The sequence below is a fragment of the Cricetulus griseus genome (genome assembly GCF_003668045.3).
Source record: "Cricetulus griseus strain 17A/GY chromosome 1 unlocalized genomic scaffold, alternate assembly CriGri-PICRH-1.0 chr1_1, whole genome shotgun sequence".
Taxonomy (NCBI): Eukaryota; Metazoa; Chordata; class Mammalia; order Rodentia; family Cricetidae; genus Cricetulus; species Cricetulus griseus.
In genome coordinates, this window is record NW_023276807.1 from 229,691,281 (window position 1) to 229,717,527 (window position 26,247).

The 26,247-nt window shown below is 37.5% G+C and overlaps 1 protein-coding gene and 1 pseudogene across 4 annotated transcripts in view; one reads left to right on the top strand and one right to left on the bottom strand.

Moving 5' to 3' along the window:
* Positions 1 to 26,247, top strand: part of Zc3h13 (zinc finger CCCH-type containing 13) — a 65,270-nt gene that overhangs the window by 17,555 nt on the left and 21,468 nt on the right. For all 4 annotated transcript variants that reach the window (XM_027390126.2, XM_027390128.2, XM_027390127.2 and 1 more), the window contains 6 exons: positions 7,776 to 7,884; positions 12,090 to 12,229; positions 12,851 to 13,008; positions 18,175 to 18,372; positions 24,141 to 24,448; positions 25,553 to 26,224. In XM_027390126.2, the coding sequence (XP_027245927.1) occupies positions 7,776 to 7,884; positions 12,090 to 12,229; positions 12,851 to 13,008; positions 18,175 to 18,372; positions 24,141 to 24,448; positions 25,553 to 26,224 (1,585 nt within the window). The remainder of the gene's footprint in view (positions 1 to 7,775; positions 7,885 to 12,089; positions 12,230 to 12,850; positions 13,009 to 18,174; positions 18,373 to 24,140; positions 24,449 to 25,552; positions 26,225 to 26,247) is intronic.
* On the bottom strand, positions 22,804 to 23,062 carry LOC107979238 (annotated as a pseudogene).

Consider the following 26,247-nt stretch of genomic DNA (forward strand, 5'->3'; position numbering starts at 1 on the left):
ATGTGGTACTGATCTTCATGTAGTGGCTTCCTGTCAGAGATCAGATTGGTTTTAACGAAGGGCAGCATCATATGGATAACACATGAGATAGGCATGTGATTTTTTCAGGGTGTAACAGATTGACTCCTTTGCCACTGATATTTACTTCACTAAGTCTAAATTATAAAGTTTCTGCATTACATTATACAGATTTTGTGGGGAGACAACTTCATAAATAAACAAAGTGTAATTCCATAGTATGTGATAGGGTGTCAGAGATGCAAGCAAAGTATACAGTGGATAAAGTAAATAACCAGAGAGCATGGCATGGGGTAGGATAGGCTTACGGGTGAGAAGACAAGAAGGAGGGTGGGGGAATGATGCAGTTAACTGTGGGGAGTTTTAAAGGACTACTGCTGTGCTCGGGGAGCTTGATGCTGTGTCCTGCTATAGCATTGGTACATAAGATGAGGGTTGAGTAGGTACCGGTGACCTTGTCTCAATTGAAATGTACTGTAAGTATAAAATGTGTACTGAGTTTCAGATACTCAGTATGAAAGGTAAATAAATCTCAGTTTCTACTGGATTACCTATTGAAATGACAGGTTTGGATGAATTGAGTTAAATGAAATATGTTAATATTTTTATTTTACCTGTTTTATTTTTCTTTCCCTGATACAGCAGTGAAGAATTGCAAGGTTGCCTGGGCGCTTGCATGTTTCTGTTAGAGAGGGCGCCTTCTTGATCTGAACTGAATGTAATGCAGTTGACCTGAAGTTCATACTTTAATGAATCCATAGAACCTTTCAAATACACTAATTTAATTGTGTTCTGTTTTCTAATAGAGGCATGCTTTTTACAGAATTTGAACACAGCAAATAAGTTATCACTGCGAGCAGAACTGACCCCTGACTATAGTCAATGAGATTAGTCAAAGATTTGTTAATGTTAAAGGTATAAATGTGCCCTGGGAGCTGTCCCTTAAGAGAAGCTGTGTAGCCACATTTCAGAGTAGGTTAACTACTTCATCACAATAGGAAAGTATGTTAGAGTTTAGAGACCCTCTCTGGGTGTTCCCTTTGTTTACATAGACCTGTTCCTCGGGACAGATGAACAAAAGCAGTGGTTTAGCTTTTCTTCAACATGTTGATTGTTTTTTCTTTATTTTTTATTGTGGTAAAATACAAAATTCGCCATTTGAGGCTTGTTTTATTTTGTGGGGTTTCTTAGTTGCTTTTGTTTTGAGATGGACTCTGATACTGTAAATCACAGTGACCTCAAACTTATAGTCCTGCTTTAGCCTCAACTCCTCAAATGCCACCATGTTTATTAATTCCATCATTTATATGACCATTTCAAGTTCCTGCAATGAACAGTTCAGAGATTTTTCTTCTGAAATTTAAAGTGATATTTCCTTTCCACTCTCCAAAGCTGTCAGTTGCTTTAATTCTCTGTTCTTAATGTGATTACTTATCTTGAGCTAGAGAATCTGCTTTAGACTTGATATTTTCATGGGTCAGTTTAATTTGGCTATTATTTCAATTACTCTCTCAGATTTCACTGTGGGCGTAGAGCTCAAGATGATTGGCCACCATCTAGCCTATTCTAGGTGCATCATTCTGACATCACACACATAATACCCTACATCTTTTCCCACTCTTAATTGCCATGTTCTGTCCTAACATGGAGTGCATTGTGTCTGGGAGAGCTTTCTTCGAGAATGCACTCTTCACTACTAATTTTGTTTTACCGTCTTCTCCTTAACTGTCTTCCTTCCCTCCTCCCCCTAGCCGCCATGTATTCTGTTCCTCTTCTATCTACATCTTTATATTTCTGACTCAGGTAGGAGTGACCTGGCTTGAGAAGGGAGGGGATGGTCCCATAGCTGCTGCAGTAAGAAGGACTCTTGCAGTGGAAAGCTTTAAGGTAGAAGGTTAACAGTTATGGGCCATATCCCCCAGTAAGCCTTGTGACCTTGCTTTCCCACATGCCACAAGCTGTATAAAATCCAAGTGGGCAAGTGCAAGTAAGAAGGCTTTAGAGAGAGTGAAACAATGCACGTGCAAAATAGAATGGAAAGGGACTAAAGTAACAGGAAGCTGATTGCTGTGGGGTAAATTGATCAAATAACTGCTTACTGAAAATGATAAGACAGAAGAGGAGGCTAGGAGCAAGAGTGTAAGCAGAGATATAAACATATTACTTGGTAGAAATTTTATAGCAAACAGTACAGGGATAATTATGACATTGTTTTCATCATACATAGTTTCCTTTCATAAGAAATCTCACATGGTTACATAGTATCAAGCATTTGCTGTACTAGGGAATGCTGTCCAGATTCAGAAAGGTCAAGAATGGACATCTTGTCTTCCTGGTGTATGAACCTTAGCAGAGGACTGAAAGAATGTGGCTTGAAATCCTTTGAAGGCTGTCTATTTACATGTCTCAAAGTTGACATTAGGCATTTGGGAGCCTCAGTTTTTCACATCTCTTCATGTGGATAGCTTGGGCTTTCTCTCACTTGAAGGCTGGATACCAAGAGTTAACTTGTCTCACACAGACACACACACATTTACTCTCTCTCTCTCTCTCTCTCTCTCTCTCTCTCTCACACACACACACACACACACACACACACACACACACACACACACTCATACACCTCTACCAGTGCATAGCAAGAAAGGGCAAGTGTGCATGTGGCCTGGTTCCTGTTACTATAAAATGGTATCAGAAGCTAAACTCTGAGTGTTGTTAGGATGTCTCAGCTAACAGGCTACAGAAATATGTGTTATGTTAACTAGTACTATATATATTTCTGGTGACCACCTGTCTGTATGTTGAGCTAACTCTGACTTCTTCCTGATATCTTCAACTTCAGTTTGCCACCATTATCGTTAACTTTTCTAAGTCCACATGTTCAGAATCCTTAGCTTGTGGTCCATCTTTATATTGGACACAGAAGTCTTTTTTTTAAGCTTACTTTGTAGAGATACAATTTGCAAACAATAAAATGTACCCATTCTAAATATACAGTCTGATTTTTGATACATGTACATATTATTCTTAACAGGGTGTCACACTGCAATCAAGAAACAAAATATTTCTGTCAGCTCAAAATATGTCTCCATTCCCCATCCTAAGCCCAGTCTTGAAGTGTTCCTGTCCTTTGATTGGAATCCTGATATATATATATATATATATTATATATATATATATATATATGTGTGTGTGTGTGTGTGTGTGTGTGTGTGTGTGTGTGTGTGTGTGTGTGTGTGTGTGTATGTCTCTATTCTTTCAGTGTAATAGCTACTTAAACCATATTGTTGTGTCCATATTTTGTTCCTCTTCTTGCTTAGTAGTCTGTGATACAGCAGAATTTGTTCATGTAACAGTAAATGGCTTTGTGGTTTCCAGGTTTCAGTTATTTAAACAGAGCTGAGGAACGAGGGTCTAAGTCTTCACATGGACATGTTTTCTTTGACTAAGTACCTAGCTGTAGAGTTGCTGGGCCATACACACAGTGTAGCTTCATAGAAAAGGCTGAATAGATTTTCAGAGTAGTTGTTACATTTTCATCTCCAAGTAAGTTGGTGAGTTTCTGTTTCTGTTCTTTCCACCATATGGCATTGTTGAACCTTTTCATTTTTAGCTTTGCAGGTGGCATGTAGTGCTTAGATTTATTGAAGGTTAATGACGTTGTACATCTTTTAATTTTGTTGGGGGGCGCTATTTGTTTCTCTCTCTCTCACATACACACACACACACACACACACCCCTTTTATTAGCCCTTTGTTTTTGTGGTGTATTTTCTTCACAAATTAGTACACATTTGTAATTCTTAGATTCTGGATACCAGACCTTTGTGAAATATGTGTATTGTATTGCAAATGTGTTTTCCCAGTGTGTGGCTCTCCTTGTTGTTGACACCTCCCTCCTCAGTAATCTTTGTTTTCGTTAATGTGTCAGCACATTGCATACATGTACTTAGAGGCTTAATACTGTTAGATTAGTCATGGTTTTTAAGGTCTCCATTCACTAAACATGATCAGGAAGTGTGTATGTATTTTCTGTTAAAAACAGACAAGTTCTAGTCATTCACATTTGGGGTTTCAGGGCTTTTACAATTATATTGCTTTCTTGTGCACAAAATTCTAGTCCCTCCTTACATTATTACATATTTTATATTATATTTAGATAATATTATTACTAGCAAGGTGTTACAGTTGTATGTAAAATGTACTGTACAGGCTCATTTGTTTGGAAACTTGGTCCTCAGCTGGGAGCAGTTTTGGATTGTAGGGTGTTTGGCCTTTTGACATTGCAAGCTCACTTGAACATTTACAAAGTTCATTCCAGAGCCAGGCAATTGAATTAAAAAACAAACAACAAGCAGGCAAACTAACAAAAAAAAAAACAAACTTTTACAATGTTTTAATTAAGTTTATGATGCGGGTGGGGGCGAAGCCTGTTCTTGAATAGGCCAGGCTACCTTGAACTCTTCCTCAGCCTGTCTCAGCCTATGCAGCGCTGCCATTACGAGCATGCGGCACTACTCTCGGATATGTTTACTATGATTTTGTGTTGTACCTGTATCCGGCAAGTTGGACACGCCCCGGATGGGGAGCTGGGCAGTAGCGCTTCACGGGAGGAAGTGGGTCACTGAGGGTGGGCCTAGTGGATTCAAGCCCATCCCTGCTTCCTGTCTGCTCTCCGTTTCTGGTCTCTGGTCGGATCTCTGTTCCTTCCTTGCCATTGTGAGTTGTACCTTCGAACTGTGAGCCAGAATAAACTTCAGTGTTCTGTTTTTTTTCTCTAGACTTTTTCATAGAAATGGGAGAGTTGAAGTTCTTTGTAACAGTTCTTAGGATATACCTTATTTGGAATATATCTGTTAAATTTCATTGATAGGGATTTATCTAGTTACTGTATTTTAAACACCAAATTAATACATGCATTAATTAATCTGTGTCATTTTAATTTAAGTATTGGGATTTCTTTTTGATTTTGTAAATATACAAAATGTGATTTCAAAACAATTTACATTAAAAATGTATGGCTTCCATCTTTTGATTGTTCTGCCTTGTTCCTCATAGACCACATTTATTTTTCCTTCTGCTTTTGTCTGTATATATGTGCATTTGTGTATTTACATATGTTAAAAACATATGTTAAGTGCATATGTTGTAGACACATGTATATGCACATAAATTTGTATAATGTTTTTCATACTTAAAGGGTGACCTTATATTTCACATGATTTTTTAAGCTTTTTCTTACAGGTCATTACTCCATAGCGATATATGGAGAGATTTCTTAGGCTTTTTCCTAGTTGCGTGGTGTTTCATTGTTTGACTAGACCATGTCTTCTGTGCATTGGGATTTAGGTTATTTCAGTGTTGCTCCTGCTGTAGATTTGTAAATGACTGTGTACTTGTTATGTTTTTTACTGTGTCTGTGCCAGAGGGTAAAGGCCAATGAGGCTAGGCAGTCTTGTGTTGTTGCTTGTGTGTGCGGAACCTATTTGTTTTCCTTTGCTTCTTTGGTGTGTATTGCCATAGTTGTTTCTCTAGCAAGATAGGGGAGCTGATGGTGTGTTGGGTTAGTTTTTATATTTCGCTTGTGAAGTTTAGGCATCCTTATGCACCTTAAATGTGATTTTTCTGTGAACTCTATACACATCTCTTCCTCTTCCATCACCCCTACCCCTTGTCAGTATCTTCTCTTTTTCTCAGTCTCCACATTTTAGGAATAAAAGTTGAATATGATTTTTCTGAAAGTGCTGGGGACCAGAAGTGTCTCAAATATTAGGTTTCCCTCCCCAGATTTTAGGATAGTTGCTTATACATAATGAGCCATCTTGGGGGATGACAGCTTTGTCTCAATATGAAATTTATTTGTATTTCATGTAATGTGTACATGAAACTTGAAGGTAATTTTGCTGGGTTTTGTACACTTATGTTTTTAGTGAAACCTTTGTGAAGACAGTTGTAGGTTCCCTCATGGCCTGTGCTAGTGATTACAGGCTCAGATTCGGAGCATTTCAGATTTTGGAGTTTTGAATTAGGGATGCCCAGCCTGCAATAACATTTTGTTTATGATAGCAAGTATAATAATTTTCATTTTTCTTTTCAAAACTTAATGTTTTTTTAGAGCAGTTTAGGTGCACAGCAAAACTGAATAGGAAGTACAGATACTACCTGAGTGCTGTGTCTCACTTGAGCTGTGTGGCCTTTACTGTCAGTATCCCACCAGAGCGACAGCTGTGACTATCTGTGAACCATCATTACTGATGTCCATAGTCTAGTCATTTGTCTAGTGGAGGTATACTGATTGTCTCACAGTTTTGGGAATTATAAATAGTCCTCTGTAGACATTTTGTGCTGATTTTTATGTGGACACAGTTTTGGTTAAGTACCAGGGAGGGTTGATGCTGGATTTGTGTGGAAAAGAATTAAAAGAAAAGAAAGGAAGGAAGCGCTCTTGGTGATGGTTGTGGAAGAAAGTAGTTTAGCCCAGCCTGACAACATAGGATTTTAACACAAACTTCTTGGGAAGGCTAAGGCAGGAGGGTGGCAAGTTCAGGTCCTGTCTAGGTAACTTAGTGAGACCCTCTTTAAGAAAACAAAAGAATAGGGTGGATATCTCTGTTGTGGCATAGCACTTGCCTAGCCGAGCCTATGTGCTACCCAATACAGTCCTCAATAAAACACACACACACACACACACACACACACACACACACACACACACACACACACACAGCAGGGAGAAAATAGACCTCCTCCCAAAAAAACCTGCCGTTGCCAAACAGTCCTCCAGATTTTCATCTTGCATGCCCACTGATAGTGAATGATTCCTGCTGCCACAGCATACTGGAATTTAGTAGTGTCATTATATGGAATTTTGTCTTTTCAGAAATGAAAAGTATGAACTTTTTTTATTCCCTGTAAATTCCACAGGGACCTTCCATGTTAAACATCTTTTCATATACTTCTCTGTCATGTGGATGTCTTCATTTTGTTGATACACTTTTCTTTTAATAGGTTTTTGTGTTGTTGACTCTTTAAGTGTTCTTTCTATATTTCCTTCTCATTCTCTTGACTGTATGTTCCCTAGTATGACACTTTTTTATTTTAATGAAGGCCATTTAATGAATTATTTCTTTAATGGACTGTATTCTTGGTTATTAATATCCCTTACTTGAAATTATTTAGATATTTTCCATCAGATTTGCCCCTTATCTTTACTAAGGGTTAGTACATTAATTATGTTATCATTTACTTTAACCAAAATAAGTTTTAAAAGCCCTTTAAAAAAGCTTTTATAAAATTATTAAAATGAATTTGAATGCATCATTTGGTATATAGGAAAGTAGTAATATAGGGCATTTGTTTTAGATGGTTATTTTAAGAGTCTGCTCAATGGTTTAGTCTTTTAAGGTTGGATTTTATATGTGGTTACTTAGCTAATCTTTCCATTGTATTTTATCCATTTTAAACTGGTTTTTGCCTGTGGACTTTCACATAGAAGCTTAGTATGGAGCAGAATATCAAGGTATTGGGTTTCTTTGCATTTTTAAAATGTCTGAGATACTTTTTACATTTATCATATTGCTGTTATTTAGTAAATAAATTCTCTTCATGTGGCCGCACTAGAGTTTGCAGATAATGACACTTAGAAACCCTCCTCCCCCAGAAGCAAAGCTGAGTGAAATGAAGTGCTGTGTACTCAGTAATGACCTGATAGCATCTTAAACATGTGGTAACCTGAGTGTGTACCTATGTCCTTTTTAGAAAGAATCCTCAAGAGGGAGACATAGAGACAAGGAAGACATAAAAATTGTTAAGGAGAGAACTCCAGAAAGTGAAGAAGAAAATGTAGAATGGGAGACTAACAGAGATGGTGAGTCTGAAAGTCTTTGCTTGGCTTATAGAATCTTCATTATTCACTGGCCTGTTGTGGGCTTTAAGATACCTTTCAGCTGTGATCTTTACATTGCTTCAGATTGTCCTGTTGATTAGAACTGAGTTATCAGGCAGAAACAGGTATTTAGTAGTAGTTCAGGGGCAAAAAATACTACCTACTTCAACTTGCTCATTCTTTCTCTTCCACTTCCAGAACTTTATTGTATCCATTGGGATTTTCTTCTATTTGTAAACTTTAAAATTCCACAATAATAAGTTTTAAAAGTTTAAATCTACTCTAAATTTTTACATAATATAATTTAAATCAGATAGATAGTTATTTTCAAGAAATTGATGGATTTAAATTTTCAGAAGTAAGTGGAGTTACATAATAATTGAATCCTGATATTTATTTATGAAAATTAGAAAAGTCATCTTTGACTCATTGTCTTGCCAAATAAGCACCATAAAAATCTGTCTTCTCCACCTCTTTCATGTTCTGGTGAGTGAGCACTCTAACCAAGGAATCAACATTTGCTGGATTCATTTTAATATGACTTATATCTTCACATAAGAGTTTTGGCTTTAAGAACTTCAGTACCTTTGCAGTGTAAGCTGAAAGCAGACCAGTGCTAGACACTACAATATGTAGACTGTTGCCTGTGACTGCAGGGAAGCTTGCATCAGTGCATAGGCCCTGCCCATTTGGTTACACACTGCTTTTGAGTTACAGTGGCTGAGTGGAGTCCTGTGACAGGGACCAAGAATTTGCAAGACTAAACTACTTATGACTATATTTCAGAATGCTGTATTGACTAAGATAGAAAAGTAGACTAAGATAAGAAAGTACTGTAATACCCTTCCGTGATTAGAAAAATCAGTACTTACTGTTGAAATCACCAGTGCTGTCTATTAAAAAGTTGTTTCGAAAAACATATAGGTATCTTGTTTGTGATTAATTCATTGACATTTTATAATACCTCTTCTATAAAATAACTGGAAAGGTAAAATACTCTGTTGCTAGTTGACAAATTATTTAATATATTGAAGAATTTATTTCTCTTTCATTCTATGTAAGAGGTCTTCCTATTACTATATAAAGTCAATATATTCCATTGAATCTGATTTCTTCCTTTCTCATCAATTTACTGCATATATTTATATGTGCTCTCTCCTGGGAGTATGGAAAAGGGTATTGAATGAGAATTACCCATACGCTCATATATTTGAATGCTTGGTCTCCAGTTGGTGGAACTACTTGGGAAGGATTAGAAGATGTGGCCTTGTTGGAGGAGGTATCACTGGGTGTGGGCTTTGAGATTTCAAAAGCCCAAGGCCATTCTCAATTAACTTTCTCTCCCTCCACCTTGTGGATAAGGATGTAAGCTCTCAGCCACTGCTCCAGCACCATGCCTGCCTGCTGCCTTGTTCCCTACCCCATGATGGTTGTGTTTTTCCTTCTTGTTTTCTAATTCTTCCCTTATTTACTCATCATGTAGAGCAACATAAAAAACAAACAAACATATCATTAAAGGAGAGGAAAATACATGAAAGTACTTTTGGTAATCTTGGAGAGAGATTCATTATCCTAAAATAAAACTGTAAAACCCCAAAGCCACAAAAGACTTCAATACATAAAAATTAAAAGTGGTTTTAGAACTAAATGAAGAAATTAAAAGTAAATGTTGTACCAGAAGAAAATATTTGACATATGTAAGCATTGATAAAGATACATAAACACATAATGAACTGTCACAGATATTAAGGAAGATAGCTCCACTTAAGAAAACTCAATGAAATTTTAAATGGATAATGCCTGAGGACTAGAAATGGTTAATAAGTGTTTAGCTTTTACTGCAGGGTAAGGCTCATAAAAGCAAAGGCAGAATTGTCTACCTACCAGTTTCACAGAAATGAAAAATACTAATGTTTTTAAGTGGTAGTTTCCATTGGTAAAGTTGTTTGTGAGTCCATTTTGCCCATAGTAAAAACAAATCATGTTGATTCTAGCAAACCTAGTTTGAGAAACTTCATAGAGAAATACTTGCATTCCTGAATCAAAGCAATTACTGTTGTAGCCCTGTGTACAGCAACAAGACATGGCATTCCTTAGGAGGAAACTGAGCTTGTAAGCCATAGTGTACTTAGCTTATGAAATGCTTTGCAGATAATAAAATGAAGATAGTTGAGTTGTGTGTGTGACATGGAGAGATCTTGTGTATATGGCAATGTTTGTAGTTCTATTAGGGGTTTTGTTCTTTTCTTCATTTTGATACAAAATCTTGTGTGGTACAACCTGGCCTCAAACTCATAACACTTCCACCTCAGTCTTCCCAGTGCTGGATTGAGAGGTGTGAGCCAGTATGCCTGGCAGTTCCGTTGCTGCAAAGAGAATTTTATGTACATAACATTAAGCTGTCAGCAATGGTGACAGTATGAGGATGGCCATTGAGGGGTCCAAAAGGAATTTCATATTTTGCTTTGTACTCAGATTTGCTGAAGACTTTAAGTGAAAATGTGTCTTAAAAACAAAAGGAAATCTGAAATTTAGTCTTTAATCCTTCTTATAGTTTTTAAGACCTATTTTGAGATAATAAATAGAAACAATTTTTGATGTACTAAAGAATATGAGTGTTCTTAAGACTTGTACCCATATTAGTAAATCATTGTATGGGCTAGATATACTAACTTACATCCTACCACTAGATGCCTACTGTGTCTTACCAAACAGTGTTGGAATTAAAATGTTCAGTAACACATAGAAGACTTATTTACATGTCATTTATGTCTTTTTGTTTGTGTGGATTATTTTATCCATGTCCTCAATCTTCTTTTCCATTAATTAATAAGAATCTATTTAAATAATGTCAACCTTCCTTTATTATAGTGGCATATTTTAACTTTTTCTGCTGTGTTAAATATACTATTGCTATCATACACAGTATTTTCCCACTGACTTAGAATTATACTGCATACATATGCTGTGTAATTAGTCACTCAGGTAATGAACATACATTTACTAGCCCCACACCAGGCTAGGATGGACAGTTGGTATTGTAATGCATTTGAACTATGCGCAGAAATGGTATTTAATTTCTTGTGTTTAAAGTAATCAAGTAGGTCTGCGTTTAGTGATTTTTTTTTTAATTCTTCATTTTATTTATTTCCCTCTGGGTGACAAATGTTCTAAAGTGCTAAAGGTATAGAGAAGCACATTGGCTTGTAGCCAAGCCAAATATGGTCAAGGGTTAGCCTGGAAGTCAATGGATTCCTTCTTCCAGGTTTCCTGGGTGAGGGGCTGAGTGCCAGTAACTTCTGAGAACTGCTGTATAATATTGCAATAGAAGTCTTTGTAATAGACTCTCTCTCCCTCCTCTCCTCTTTTTAAAAACAAACAAAAACAGTTCTCATCCTTTTCGTCAGAAAAGACTGGACAGGAAAGACCAAATCTTTTGCATGAATGGTCGGTTCTTATATAAAGAAATAATTTAAGTCAGCTGAAATGAAAATGCTAGAACTTAAAAATTAGCACACAGGGACTGGGCCAGGCATGGTGGCTGACCTTTAATCGCAGCATTTGGGAGGCAGAGGATCTCTCTGTAAATTCAAGGCTAGCCTGGTCTACAAAGCAAGTTCCAGGATAGCCAGTGCTCTTACACAGAAAAACTAAACAAAATTAGCACACAATAGTGTTAGATACAAATCAGTTGTCTCACAATAAAAGGACATAAATGGAGAATTAATGTTCCAAACACCTGGCTTAACCTTACCTTAGTAAAAGAGTCTAGCAAGGGCAGAGGTCCTCTTATCATGTATGAATTATGGAAGACTTTGGTGGGGGCCAGAGGGGGAGGCTGAGTACTTTAATTGTGACTTTTGTTTTCTTTTATCCATTTTTTCAATGCTGGGGCTCAGGGCCATGGCCATAAACAGTACAAATACCACTGCTAGATCCCAGCTTGAATTCTAGCTGTTAAAAATCTCTTGTAACAAAATCCCAAGCATCTGATAACCGTAAGTCACTTTCAGAAAATATAGAAACCTTAGTATTAGATTTTCAGAAGGAATTAAGTTCTTCATAGAAGTATTATTCTAATGAAAGAGTACACTGTTAAATGTTCTATAAAAGTTAACTGAAAAGTCTTAATTTCCTACACGTAATTATAATAGTGTCTAATAAATTATGGAATTTGTATTTTGAAGATTCTGACAATGGAGATATTAATTATGATTATGTTCATGAGTTGTCATTGGAAATGAAGCGTCAGAAAATACAGAGAGAATTAATGAAGTTGGAACAGGAAAATATGGATAAGAGGGAAGAAATTATCATTCAAAAGGAGGTATGTGTATTGAAGTGAATGTGTTATTAACATAGACATGGATATTGAGCATAGATGAGCTCCATGCTGTAGCTTAACTTACACTAACACAGTGATAAATTGTTCAGCTCCCCACATATCAGACATATCAGCTACACCATAAAAGATGAATCATTCAATCTTTACATGACTTTTTAAGTTAGAAATGTATTTGCTGTTGAACCAAACTGACAGTCCACTGCCTGTACCTATCAGCCTGATACAAAGTGAGTTCTATACATGTCTGGCCCATACTGTTTCTAGATGGCCCTGCCCACTTTTCTAAAATATGGAAATAGAATTCATTTGGGAATAATATCTGGTTTTCCTGAGGAAAATTTGAGAAATTTTAACTTTAAAGTGTCTTTTCTTGCTATCTGTATGTGTTAGGGCTATTTAGCTAAGATATAAGTTAAAAGCATGGATTCTGGAGCTGGACTCACATCAATGGATGGGACTGCTCTGGTTTTTAATTTTTACTCAGATATTACTTTTATTTTTTTTTAGCCTTGACTACTTTAAAATATGTGTTTTTATTGTTTGTTTGTTTTTTGGTTTTTGTTCCATAAACTTCTGAACTGACTTACTAAATTACGTTGACAGGTTTCCCCAGAAGTGGTTAGATCAAAATTGTCTCCATCGCCTTCTCTGAGAAAGTCCAGTAAATCGCCAAAGCGGAAGTCAAGCCCCAAGGCATCTTCAGCTGGCAAGAAAGAGCGGAAGGCTGCTGTGGTGGCTTCCCCACTGTTGGACCAGCAAAGGTCAGTAGGGTGATAGCAGTACTGGAGAATAGGATGGTTCTGCAGTGTTGCCAACAAAACTGCTTAACCTGGTTGTAGAAGGTGATTCTGATGCATTAGTCTCACTCCTTTTCTTCTTAGGGTTGTAGAGACCCTGAAATAAATATCCATGTCACATCCATATACTAGAGCTTCCTAACTCTGGGATTTTGTGTGTGTGATATGTATGTATGCCTATGTTTTTTATGCTTTAACCACTATGTATCATTTTGCAGAGTAAGTACTATTTTTGTGTATTGAATTGGAACACAAATATATCCTGCAACTTTCTTTGTATTGTTCAGATTGCTTTTTTTAAACATTTTTTAGCTTTTACTATTTGTAGTACATGTTATTTATCTTTCTGTTTAACATTTTTGCTTTCAGTTTTTAAGCCTTATAAATTATATGCAAGTAGTGTTCTTCTCGTTTGTTTACATGTCAGAAGATTAGAAGTTTTAAAGTATGCACTCAGTGGTATGTGCATTAGTTAGATGTATAATTAGTTAGATAATATAGATGTATCTATATTATCTGATATAGCAGTCAGCTAAAGAAAGAAAAGTAGTAATAATGAAATATAGTTATATTAAGGACTGAGAACAAGACAGGAGACATGTAAATATCCCTCTGCTATATAAGTTTGAATTAAGATACATATACTAATTTTTTTAACTAAAATCATGCCCTGATATTGACTATTTGCAAATTCTGTTTAGCTGAACCCACAATAAAGCTCATTTTATCTCCTTTCAGACTATAACTCAGACTTTATTTGCCTATGTAATGTGGTGCCCACCTCTGAACAGGGCATACATATTTTCACTCAGATACCTCAAACCACCTGCTTTGTAGATGCTGTAAGAGAAATCTTAAAAGAACAATTCCAATTAAATTTTATGCTGTTGAAAACTGGTTTTCTCTTCTCAAAATGAAACTCAAGTTCCTTAAGAATGACATTTATGCTTTGACCTTTTTTTGCGTTGTCAGTATTTTTATTTAATTTATCCTGTCTGCCTAGTAATCAGTACTTAATCCTGCAGGCTTTAGCTCAAATTCTAAATTTTCTGTTAGGTCTCCCCATTTTTCCTTCCTCTACATAATTTCTTTACCCTACCAGAATTTATATAGATTCCTTTTCATCTTATTTGATGTTTGCATTATATTTCATCTATGGCATATGTGTTTTACAACCTTTGTTAAATTTAAGCTTCTTGAAAGTTTTCTCTTGATGGTTCATTATTCCATTTTCTCACTGCTCCTCCTTTGCTTGGAGTTTTGGCTTTGTAACAAGTGCTCTTGGATCCTCTCTTTGTTCCTGGGGATGAGTGATACTGTGAAGGGGTATGAGCCATCCTGACTTGCTCTTCTTCCCTTGACTGTTAGTTACACAGCTTACCCTCAGTTTATCCATTTGTCCAACAGATTATATCACCCAAGCAGCCTTTATTTTCTTACCTTTCTGTTTATGTATTCTTTGAAGTTTATTCTCCTCATAGAAATTTTAATAGCTATTTAGATATAAAGGGTTGATTTTATCCTGTTTTAATAATCTTTTACTGTTTATTATTAACTCATCCTTTGATTTACTGATTTGAATTTCATCACATTGATATAAGTACTATATTTCCTATATTCCAGTATGTTGTTGCCCTTAAGATGTACCTTTAAAATATAGAGCAGAAGGTCCTGTAAAACAATACATTATGAAATTAGAAGGAAAATACTAAATTAAGTATAGATTTTTTTTAATTGAGATAGTCGGGGTCACATGGATGTATAGCAACACACCCTGCACAAGTATAGTGTTTAATTTTTATTATTATTGTGTTTGGGAGAGTGGGCATGCTCATACCACAGCACACCAAGCATTTGGTGGTCAGAGGACCGCTTTCGACTTTTGGTAGTCATTTGTCTTCTCCCATCACATGGGTCCCTGGGATCAAACTCAGTTCATTATGCTTATGCAGCAAGTACTTTTACCTGCTGAGTTACCTTGTCAGCCTTTGTGTAGTATTACATTGCCTTGACTCTGTCAGATGGTCACTGTGTATATGTGCATGTGTGTGTGCTGCTAACAATTAATTGGAGGGCCTTGGATGTGCTATGTAATCATTGTATCTCTGAGCTGCATCTGTAACCTGTTGGTAACTTTTAATTCCATTGCTATCACTGTTGGAAGACATCTTAAACTCAAGGATTGGACTTTCTGTTAAAATGGAATAGGCTATTTCAGTCAATGCTAGTAAATCAACTGAATGACAGGCAGAGTTGTTGGTATTTTTAGTTTAGCATAATGGACAGATGTAATTACTGGCAAACTAAGTCATACTTTTCTCTGAAAGCTGACTTCTTTCTTTGATGCTCATTCTAAGGTCTAGTATGATAATACCTGGAGATGTGCATTACAATGTGATTTAGAATCAAATGCATTCTTTGTTTTGATCATTTGCTTTTTTAACCTAAGAGAAGTTTTCTGTATAGATATTTTTATAAAGAGAAATATGAAATGTGTTTAAAGTTGTTTAAAAATAGTTACAGAGTGATGTAAAAATGGTAAAAGTAGACAGTGGGCTCTATGCCATGGGTAGAAAGTATATTGATTTAATGTTGTTAAAAGAATAACCAGTAGACTTTAAAATGGTAAAAGGTCTTGCTGAGCTCAGTCCCTTCATTTGGAAAATAATGCAGTATAATAGAATTTTGTTTTCCAACCCTGTGTTTTTAAAGGTAATATGAAGAAATTCTAACTTTATTAATTTTAAATTTGAGAAATTCATACGTGAGTATACTGTATTTATACCACATCTCCTTCTCCCCTCTCCAATTTCTGTGTCCTCCCATCCTCTCCCAACCATCCTCTCCCAATTCCATGACCTCTTCTATAGTAATTTCATATACACATGCACTCCACACATACACATTAGTGCTGCCCTTATTTTATTCAGTTTTTCATGACATTTCTGGTTCTGGTAATAGCTAAATCCTAAGATGTTGATGATTTAACACAACAGCAGTTTCTCGGGCATATAGAACCAAAATGCATGTTTCTGGGCTGGAGAGATGGCCCAGTTACTGAAGTGCTGGCCTGCAAGCATGAAGACTTGAGTTTGATCTCCAGAACCCACAGAAGAAGACAGGCGTAGTGGTGTGCACTTGTAAGTCCCTGACTGTGGAGTCAGGGATAGGAAGGATCCCTGGAGCTAACTGGCCAGCCAGTCTAGCCTAATCAGTGAGCTACAGGCAAATGAGGGACCCCGTTGCAAAGGAGGTGGGCAGCCTTCACAGGGGTGACACATGTGGGCAAACATGCACCCACTGACCGTGTTGAAATTTTCTTGGACTTTCAAAGAAATTGAGAGAATGCAATGTATAAGGGAAATAACTGGATGTTGTACTTATTTAGTTCTGTGGTGTACAGTAGCCTGGTATATGGAAATCCTTGAAGTGTCATTTCAGAGAACTGTACTATAGAGAGTACAGTTCAGTTCTGGGCCAGGAGGAACATTGGTAAACATCCAGCTTGTCCCTATTATGTGGAGTAATGTGGAAATAAATTTTGAGTATTCCCCCATATATTCATCTTTAAAAATCTTAGCATGAATGACAAGTATTTTCTAGTTACTCTTTAAAGTGGGCAAAAGTTTAAAAATAGAGATATTTATTACCATATTGTACACAAAGGATTTCTATAATCTCATAAATAATGTATTGAAGTGTATGGCTATTATGGTTGTTGGTGGAAGACAAGGATGCAAAGATTCAGTGGTCAGATTTTAACAATCTCTTTATGTAAGCAGCTGTTCCTCTCTACACTAATAACAGAGGGATATGGATTAAGAGAACCCAATTTTCTAAAGGCTAAACCACGAGTCAAATGCTTTTATGCTTTTAATTTTCTTAAAAATCTTACCAGCAATTCTGAGAACTATGCTTTCCATTATAATAATATATTCAGTGAATCTTGGACTGCAGAAAGCTCAAGGTAATATAAAATAAGTTCCAGTAAAACCTCACTAGAAGTATAAGACAAAGGGCTCCTTAAAATCCTAAGTCAATATTGGACACTAAGAGCAGATGGCGTATTCAAAAGTGTCCACACAGAAAACAGTAGTAAATTTAGATACATTCATAAGAATATTGCATTGACAGGCTTTTTTTTTAATATATAACTGGAAAAAATCCATGTAAAGACATTTTTGGGAGAAAAGATTTTCATGTGCCCTGAGATTGTTAAATATGAAATTAGTAGAATGGTTGTGACTTAAAAATATTCAACTCAGAAACAAATTTGAGATTCTGGTAGAAGCAACTGGAGGTTGCTTGCTATAGTCACATCTGTTGCTTTTCTGCAATGCAGACATACGGCCAAGAAATCATTGCCAAGTAAAGTGTTTATCCTTCATGTTTTCTTCTAGGAATTTTAAATTTTGGATTGTATGTTTCATTCTTTGATACAATTTGAATTAATTTCTGTATATGATACAAGATAAAAGTTGAGCTCCATTTTTTGTACATGGATATCTGATTTAAATGACTAGCTGTAAAAAAGAAAATTCACAGAAGTACTGAAGTGTGTTAAAGGTTTTTATAATAGTTTTGTTGGTGTAGTGTTTTTCCTTTTGTATTTGGTTTCTTATAGGAAGAGTGTTTTGAGACAGGGTCTTGCTCTATAGTCATGACTGACCTCAGTATTCTGTGAAGCACAGGGTGGCCTTGAGTTCATAGCAGTCTTTCCTTAGTCACCCAAGTGCTGGGGTTGCAGGCATGCATCACCATGGCACCCAGGTACAGGCATGCATCACCACAACTAGTGATGCTTATCTTTTTCATCTACATTTCTATAGGAGCTATAAAAAATGCAACTTTAGCAGTTGCTCTTATAATGTTGTCTTTTCCTGAAACTCTTCCACTGTCCTTAACTTCTCTTAGAAACTGTTTGGAATGATATAACTAACAAGCATTGTTTTAAAATATAAACAGTAAGTAAATTCTTTGCTCCTTCTCACTTTTTCCCTGGATATTGGTTATTACTATACAGCATGGTAAAAAGGCAAGTAATTGAAAAGAATGTTGCTGCTTTTAAAATCACCCAGATGGTGTTCCAGAAATACTGAGACCTCTAACTATAGCTCTGTGTACTTTCAGGACTTCAAAAAGCAACCAAAGTAAAAAGAAAGGACCACGTACTCCTAGTCCACCTCCTCCTATACTAGAAGATATTATTCTGGGAAAAAAATATAAAGAAAAGTACAAAGTGAAAGACAGGATAGATGAAAAACCAAGAGATGGAAAGGACAGAGGACGGGATTTTGAAAGGCAAAGAGAAAAAAGAGACAAGCCAAGGTAAGTAGTGTTGTGTAGTCAATATTTATGTGAAACAAGACTCCTGACTGTACAGAAGCTGTGGGGCATAGGTGGATGGCTTTTAAAATTATTATTGTTTTCAATCATGTATATTACATTTAGTAGTTTTTACAATGAGTCATGAGTTATGATTTAACATTAAATTATTTTAGTGTATTTACTTTCAGTGAAAGTTGAAAATGATAACCATATTAGATATATACAGTTGCATATATGGATGGCAGTGTGAGACAGATCTCCAGAATGTCATTCTGTACATCTGAAACTGCATTCGTCACAACGTACTCTCCCACACACCATTCTAGTGTTTCTGTGAATTTAATGGTTTTCAGTTCCTCAGAACTGGAATCATGCAATATTTGACAAGAATTTCATTTAGTATAATGTCTGAAGAGCTCATCCACATTGTAGCACATGGCAGAATTTTCTTCATAAGGCTGAATAATATTTCATATGGCGCAAATCATACTTTGTTTATTCATTCCTTTGTGGAAAATGTTAGCTTTCACCTTTTGGTTGTTTTTAAATAGTACTGTTTTAACAATGGGCCTATAAATATCTCTTCAGGAAATCCCTGCCAAGTCCAGTACATAAAAAGTTTTATACTGTTTTCTTTTGAGGGTTATATTGTTTTGATGTGTGCATTTGAAAGGTCATGTGGAGATTTAGTTTGCCATCACATTTGTTGAATTTGTTCTTTCCCCTCTGACTAACTCGGACATCTTTGTGGAGGGTCATTCGACTGCATGGTTTTGTATGTGCTCCCACATGCAAATGCATGTGTATGAGATAACATTCAAATTCATTAGGATGGTCATTATAAATACAACGTTGTGCTTTTTAAATATGTCTCTGTACTATGTTTTGAATTCTGAAAGAGTGAAACCTCCAGCTTCAATCTTTTCAAAAATTATTTTGGCTATTTGAGCTTCCCTAGGTTTCCATACAACGTTTAGGATAAAAAAGTTTTTCTTTTGTAAAAATAAAAAAGGTATTGTCATTATGAAAGGCATTGGTTGTAGATTACTTTCATAGTGTGGGTAGCTTAAAATCATTCAGTGGCTGATGGAAGCAGAAGCAGACACCCACAGCTAAACACTGAGCTGAACTCTGGAATCCAGTTGCAGAGAGGGAGGAGTGATGAGCAAAGGGGTCAAGACCAATCTAGGAATACCCACAGAAACATCTAACCTGAACAAGGGGTTGCTTGTTCAGACTGATAGCTGGGATACCAGCATAGGACTGTTCCAGACCTCCCCGTCCCCCTGAAAGAGGATGTCAGTTTGGAGGTCTGGCCAATCTATGGGGCCTCTTGTAGTGGATCAGTATTTATTCCTAGTATACGAATGACTTTGGGAGCCCATTCCACAAAGAGGGATGCTCTCTCAGCCTAGATACACGGGGGAGTGCCTAGGCCTTGCTCCAAATGATATGACAGACTTTGAAGATCCCCCATGGAAGGCCTCACCCTCCCTGGGGAAGCAGAAAGGGGTTGGAAGGAGGGAGGGAGGGAGGGAGGAGGGAGGGAGGGAGGGAGGGAGGGAGGGAGGGAGGGGGAACTAGGATTGACATGTAAAAGAAGCTTGTTTCTAATTTAAAATTGGTCTAATTATAATTATGAAAATAAAAATAAAAAATCTATTCCATACACACAATTGTTTCCTGCTTGTTTCTGATTTTTCTTAGTTTTCTTTTAGCAGCCTTTTGCCACCTTGCTTAGATACTCCTAAGTATATTATTTTGATGCACTGTAAATATATTTTTTAATTTCCTTTTTAGTTTGTTCATTGTAATGTGTAGAAATATAGCTGACATTTTCTGTTATTTCTCCTGTAACTTTATCGAACTCATTCTTTCTAAGGATTTTGTTCTTGTAGAATCTAGGTTTCCTACATGGAAGATACTGTTGCCTACAAATATTTTTCCTCTTTTTCTTTCCCATTTTGAAGATATTTATTTTTCCGGCCTAATTGCTCTGCCTAAGGTTTTGCAAACTGTGTTGAATAGAAAGAGCATCCTTGCTGTGGTTCTTGTCTGAGAGGAAAAGTTTCTGCCTTTATTAAGTGGCATCTTAACTGTGGGCTTTTCATAAATGACTTATTGATTATTATCATTTCAAACAGGGTCACACTGTGTAACTCTTGCTGGCTTGGAACTTGCTATGTAGATAGGGTGGCCTGGAATTTACAGAGGCCTTCAACTCTGTCTCCTGAGTTCTGGGATTAAAGGCATGTGCTACCCTGCTCAGCTCTACTGACTAGTATTAAATGCTGTTGAATTTTGACAGTTGTTTTTATAAATTAGTATGCTTGAGTGATTATTTCCTTCTTTTAATTAATGTGGTATATTTCGTTAGTCATTTTTCAAAATGTTCCACCACCCTTGCATTCAATCCAAATGGTCATGGTGTATATGTACCTTTAATATGCTGTTCAAATTACTTTGCTAGAAGTGTGTTGAAGATTTTTGTATATGTATTGGTTTTCTTCCTTGTAACGATAAACTCTTTGCAACCGCCTGAGTTCCATCACCACATTAGGGCCCCAACTAACACAGAGTCTTATGTTAGTTACAATGCTGCTGGCCAATGACTAGGATTTCTTATATGCTTGCTCTGTCTTAAGTATCAACCATAATCATTAATCTATATACCTTATAAGGACTTACCTTATCGAGGACGCCAGCCTTATGCGTCCTGTCTTCCCGGGGATCACGTGGCGACTTCCTGTCTTTCCTACATTCCCCGAAACTCCCAACCCCACCTATCTTGCTTTCCTATAGGCCAACAGTGCTTTATTTATCAACCAATAAGACAAACATACACAGAAGGACTTCCTTGTTTATAAGATTTGTGAAATACAGCTTTGATGAGAGCCACATTCATTCTTGATCAGTTTTCAGATGAATTCATTTTTAAATTTAATGCTTCCCTTGAAAAAGTGTAATTCTTTATAAGGATCTCATCTCTTTCCTTCTTCCTTCTTCTTTCTCTCTCAGACAGTTAGAATCTGTAAAGATTTTAAGGAAGTAGGGAGATGGCTTGGTGGCCTGCAAGCAGAAGAATTGAGTTCAATTCTCACGTGCCAACAAGAAGCTAAGCATGGCCACACATGTCTGTAGCCCTACCATTGTGTGGTGGAAACAGATGGGTCCTGAGAGCTAGCTGGTCAGCCAGCCTAGCTGATGTCCTGACCTTCTGGCTCAGTGAGAGACCCTGCTTAAGGCAATAAGGCAGGGATTGATAGAGGAAGTTATTCACCACCCTGCTCTGGCCTTCTTATGCATCCCTCCCCTCTAAAGAAGTAGTTTAAAACAGAAACTAAAGGAAAGGAAGGCACAAGGAAAGGATGCAGCTCTCATTTTCAGTGACAGATGTGGGTTTCTCAAGAGTGGCCACTCTTTTTGAGTTTTAATGGAATCAAAAGTTTGAAGTTGCACAATCAAGGCAAACATTTTACTTGGCTCTGCTTTGATACAAAATCCTAAACAAGTCACTTGGTCTCTGGCAAGTATATATCCATAATACACTTCATTAGATTTAAGTCAGGACTAAATGAAGGCATATTTCTTAAAACTAAGCCAAAATGTTCAAAAAAAAAATGTAAACACTCCATTTTTCTACCAGAGTGACAGAAACTTTGGATTTGCTATTTGGATTATGCTATAGAATTGGGTAGTTCTTACCTCCTATTTTCAGTGGGAATGATTATGTATTTCTACTATATTTTAGAGCAAGCCAGCTTCATTACTTAGTGCACACCTTTTATATAAACAATACTTGTGGAGATTAGGGTTCAGTCAGGCTCTTAACATAGCTGCCACTTCCTGTCATGATCTGCAGTCCTTTTTGTTTTAACTATTCTTGGTCATTGACTTTTTTTAAGAGTGAGAGAAAGAGTATTTCTCTATTATATAGCTCTGACTGTCCTGGAACTCACTCTTTATCCACAGTTGATCTTGAATTCACACAGACTCACCTGTCTCTGCTTCCTGAGTGCTGAAATTAAAGGTAAGGGCTACCATGCCTGGCTGTTGATTGGATTTTTAAAGCAGTAGAAGAGAGAAAAATGTAAGAATCTTTTAAGTCAACACCTTTCTGAAACATAAATAATATATGAGAAGAAAATATGGTTAAGATGATAAACCATTATTTGGTGATAGATTAGTATTCTGGCTTTAATGTTTTATTTTGATTAGTTTAGGTTTAACTCTAGTTTTCCTTTTAGGCATCAAGATCTAATAAAAATGAACTACATGGTATTTTTAAAAGAGTCTGTGGATTGACTGGGGCTTTTGTGTGTATGTTCTTTGAGCCAGTCATCAAAGAATATGATGATACTCTTGAATCGTTGTTTAAATGTAATTTAAACAGTTTATTGCAGACTAGGCATGTCTCAAATCATAGTACTTCTACCGGTCTTTCTATTCCTTCAGTCTTCTGATGGCAGACCTGACTGTGACGCAGTGGCTCCATCAGCCACTGTTTTCATGTAGGAACACAGTGCCAGATACCAACAACTCATCTCTTCATCTTGGGCTTGCCACAAAAAGAGCAAGTGGACTTGGGGTGCTGGTTGATTTCAGTTTTCTTTACCATTTTCTGGAGGGAGGCACCGCAGCGGGTCCCACATTTCCTAACGATGTCGAACTTCTTGGTGCATTTAGCCATGTTGTCAGAATTTAATCCCAAGTCTGGGAGGATGTCTTAAATCAATTTTAAGTATAACTAAGAAAGAAATTAAGAACTGAGGTTCAGCGGCAGTCAATATATATATTATATATATATATATATATATATATATATATATAGTATTTTGGGGATCATAATATAATTACATCATTTCTCCCTATTTTCATTCTCCAAACCCTCCCATGTACTTTTCCCTGCTCTTTCAAATTCATAGCCTCTTTTTCTTTGATGCTTGTGTGTGTACATGCAATACAACCTTCTTAGTCTGTATAATGTTACTTGTGTATGTATTTTCAGGGCTGATCATTTGGAATTAGATGGAATTAGATGATGTGTTCTTAGGGAAGACTGTTTCTCCTGCTTCAAGTATTTGTTAGTTGCCTGTAGTTCTTTGTTAGGTTTGAGGCTTCATGAGCTTACTCCTGTGATAGGGGATGTCCTTTGTTATGCTGACAAGATGCCACTACACCCCTGTCCATGTTAGCATGTCTCTTGGTGTCATCCTTGTTCATCTCATATTTAGACAGTCATGTTGGTGAGACTTTATGGGCATAACTTCCAACATTTCTAGGGGGTACAGTCTCACAGCAAACTCCCTGATCTTCTGGCTTTTAAATTTTTTTCACTCCTTCTGCACTGATCCTTGAGCCTTAGGTACAGGAGTTGTGTTGTTAATGTATTTGTTGGGCCTGGGCTCCACAACTCTCATTTTGATTGGTTGTGGTCTTCTGTCATTATAGACCGTGGCTCTGTCTGTTACACTTGAGGGTATAAGGACAAATATTTAGAACATAGTTGGGAGTAATTTTGGTTAAGTAAAGTGACGGTTATAGGTTCATCTCCAAGATTTCTTCTAGAGCTTTTGTTTCCACTTGACTTGTAAATCACTTATATCTTTAAAAGGCAATGCCCTTGTAATTTTTTATCATTGTGATTTAAAATTTATCCTGGGTCATTACCTATACTTCCAGCTTTAACTTTATATCCCGTCTTATTTTTGAGGACTTTCCTGGCCAGAGTTGAAAACTTTAAACAGATTTCTTGTTTTTACTCCTAGGTCTTCCTCCCCAGGACAGCACCATTCTCCTCTGTCTTCTAGACATCATTCATCCTCCTCACAGTCAGGGTCGTCCATTCAGAGACATTCTCCTTCTCCTCGTCGGAAAAGAACTCCTTCCCCATCCTACCAGCGGACTTTAACTCCTTCTTTACGACGTTCCGCCTCTCCTTATCCAGCACATTGTCTGTCGTCTCCTCAGAGAAAGCAGAGTCCTCCAAGACATCGTTCTCCGATGCGAGAGAAAGGGAGGCATGATCATGAACGGACTTCACAGTCACATGATCGGCGTCATGACAGGAGGGAAGGTATACTCTGTATTTGAGCCTTTTGTTTTTCAAAGAGCTCTTATAATTTATTTTAAAATTGCACCCCATATTCATCATCACATAAGGAATAGAGGTGGGTTTGTTGTGTTGAGCCTTCTATAACATGCAGACTGGGTCAGTAGCCAGTGCTTAGGCGGCACAGATGTGTAAATAAGGCACTTAGGGGTATGTAAGCTGGTGCCTCCTAGGCTGGTTTAATGAGTACCTTTGGCCATCTGAGTGTTAATGTGTCACTTTCTACATAATGGTGTTTGTTTGTTTTTTTAAACAAGGAGAAAAGTGAGCTGGGGACTTGGTTCAGTGGTAGAACTCTTACCTACTATTTGTGAGATCAAAGGTTTAGTCCTCAGCACCACAGAGCTGACAGACAAGACAGATAACCCCAAGCAAGGTCAAAGGAAGGAAAGTAGCAGATAACTGATCCAAGTTTAGTAGCTCTGGGAAGGTGTGATAAAGGAGGGAGGCTGGGGAAGCTCCCAGAAGGTCAGTGTAGTTAAGTCCTGGAATTTCTAGATATAGGTCATAATGAAGAAGGGTTGGGAGTATAGCCAGGGGTAAGAGCTCTTCCTATGTGCCAGTCCTAAGCTTGATTCCCCAGCAGCTGGTAAAAAAAGTTTTCTTTCTGGATCCCTGAAATTTAAATTTAGGCTAATGTGCTCTACCAGTTCAGGCTGGATGCTGTGTAGAGTAATACCCGTCATCTGTTTGTGTGCTTTGTGTATTGTGCTGTCTGCATGCACACATCTTCACCTGTGTGTGCGTATACATGTGTGCACATGGAGGCCAGAGTGCATGTCTGTGGGTATCTCCCTTATTACCCTCCATCTTATTTTTGAGACCCTCTCTCACCGAGTAGTCTAGACAGCCCCAGGGATCCTCTTGTCTTTAACCTACCCATCACCAAGATTACAGGCATGTGTCACCACATCTGGTTTAATTTTGACATTTACCCTTATTCTCTCTTTTTCTGTTTAAAACACAAATCTCTTCTTGTAATGAAATCTTAAAAGCTGTGTGTGAAATGTATTATCTAATTCCCTGAAACAGTAAACAGAATTAGAGTTGTTTCCCAAACTGTTACAGAAACTCGAGGCAAAAGGGATAGAGAAAAGGACACCAGAGAAGACCGAGAGTCTGAGCACGACCACAGGGATGACAGAGAACCTCGAGACAGCCGAGACCGGAGAGATACTAGAGACCGCAGGGAACTGAGAGACTCCAGAGACATCCGGGACTCCAGAGAGTTAAGGGACTACGGCAGAGATGCCAAGGAGAGCCGTGATCCCAGAGATTCCCGGTCAGCTCGGGATGTGCATGACTACAGAGACCGTGAGGCTCGGGATGTCCGTGAGGCTCGGGATGTCCGGGATGTCCGGGATGTCCGGGATGTTCGGGATGTCCGAGATGTCCGGGATGTCCGAGATGTCCGTGATGTCCGTGATGTCCGGGATGTCCGGGATGTTCGAGATGTCCGGGATGTTCGGGAAGTTCGGGAAGCGCGGGATGCTCGGGAAGCACGCGATGTTCGCGATGCTCGGGATGCTCGTGATGTCCGCGATGCACGCGATGTTCGGGATGGTCACCGGAAGGATGATCTATACCAGGAAGAAGCCCGCAGTTATGGCAGAAACCACTTGAGAGAGGAGAGTTCTCGAGTTGAGCTAAGGAATGATTCTAGAAATGAGTCTCGAAGTGAAATTAGAAATGACCGGATGGGCAGAAGTAGGGGGAGAGGTCCAGAATTGCCTGAAAAGGGTAAGGTTTTTGGCATGTTAATG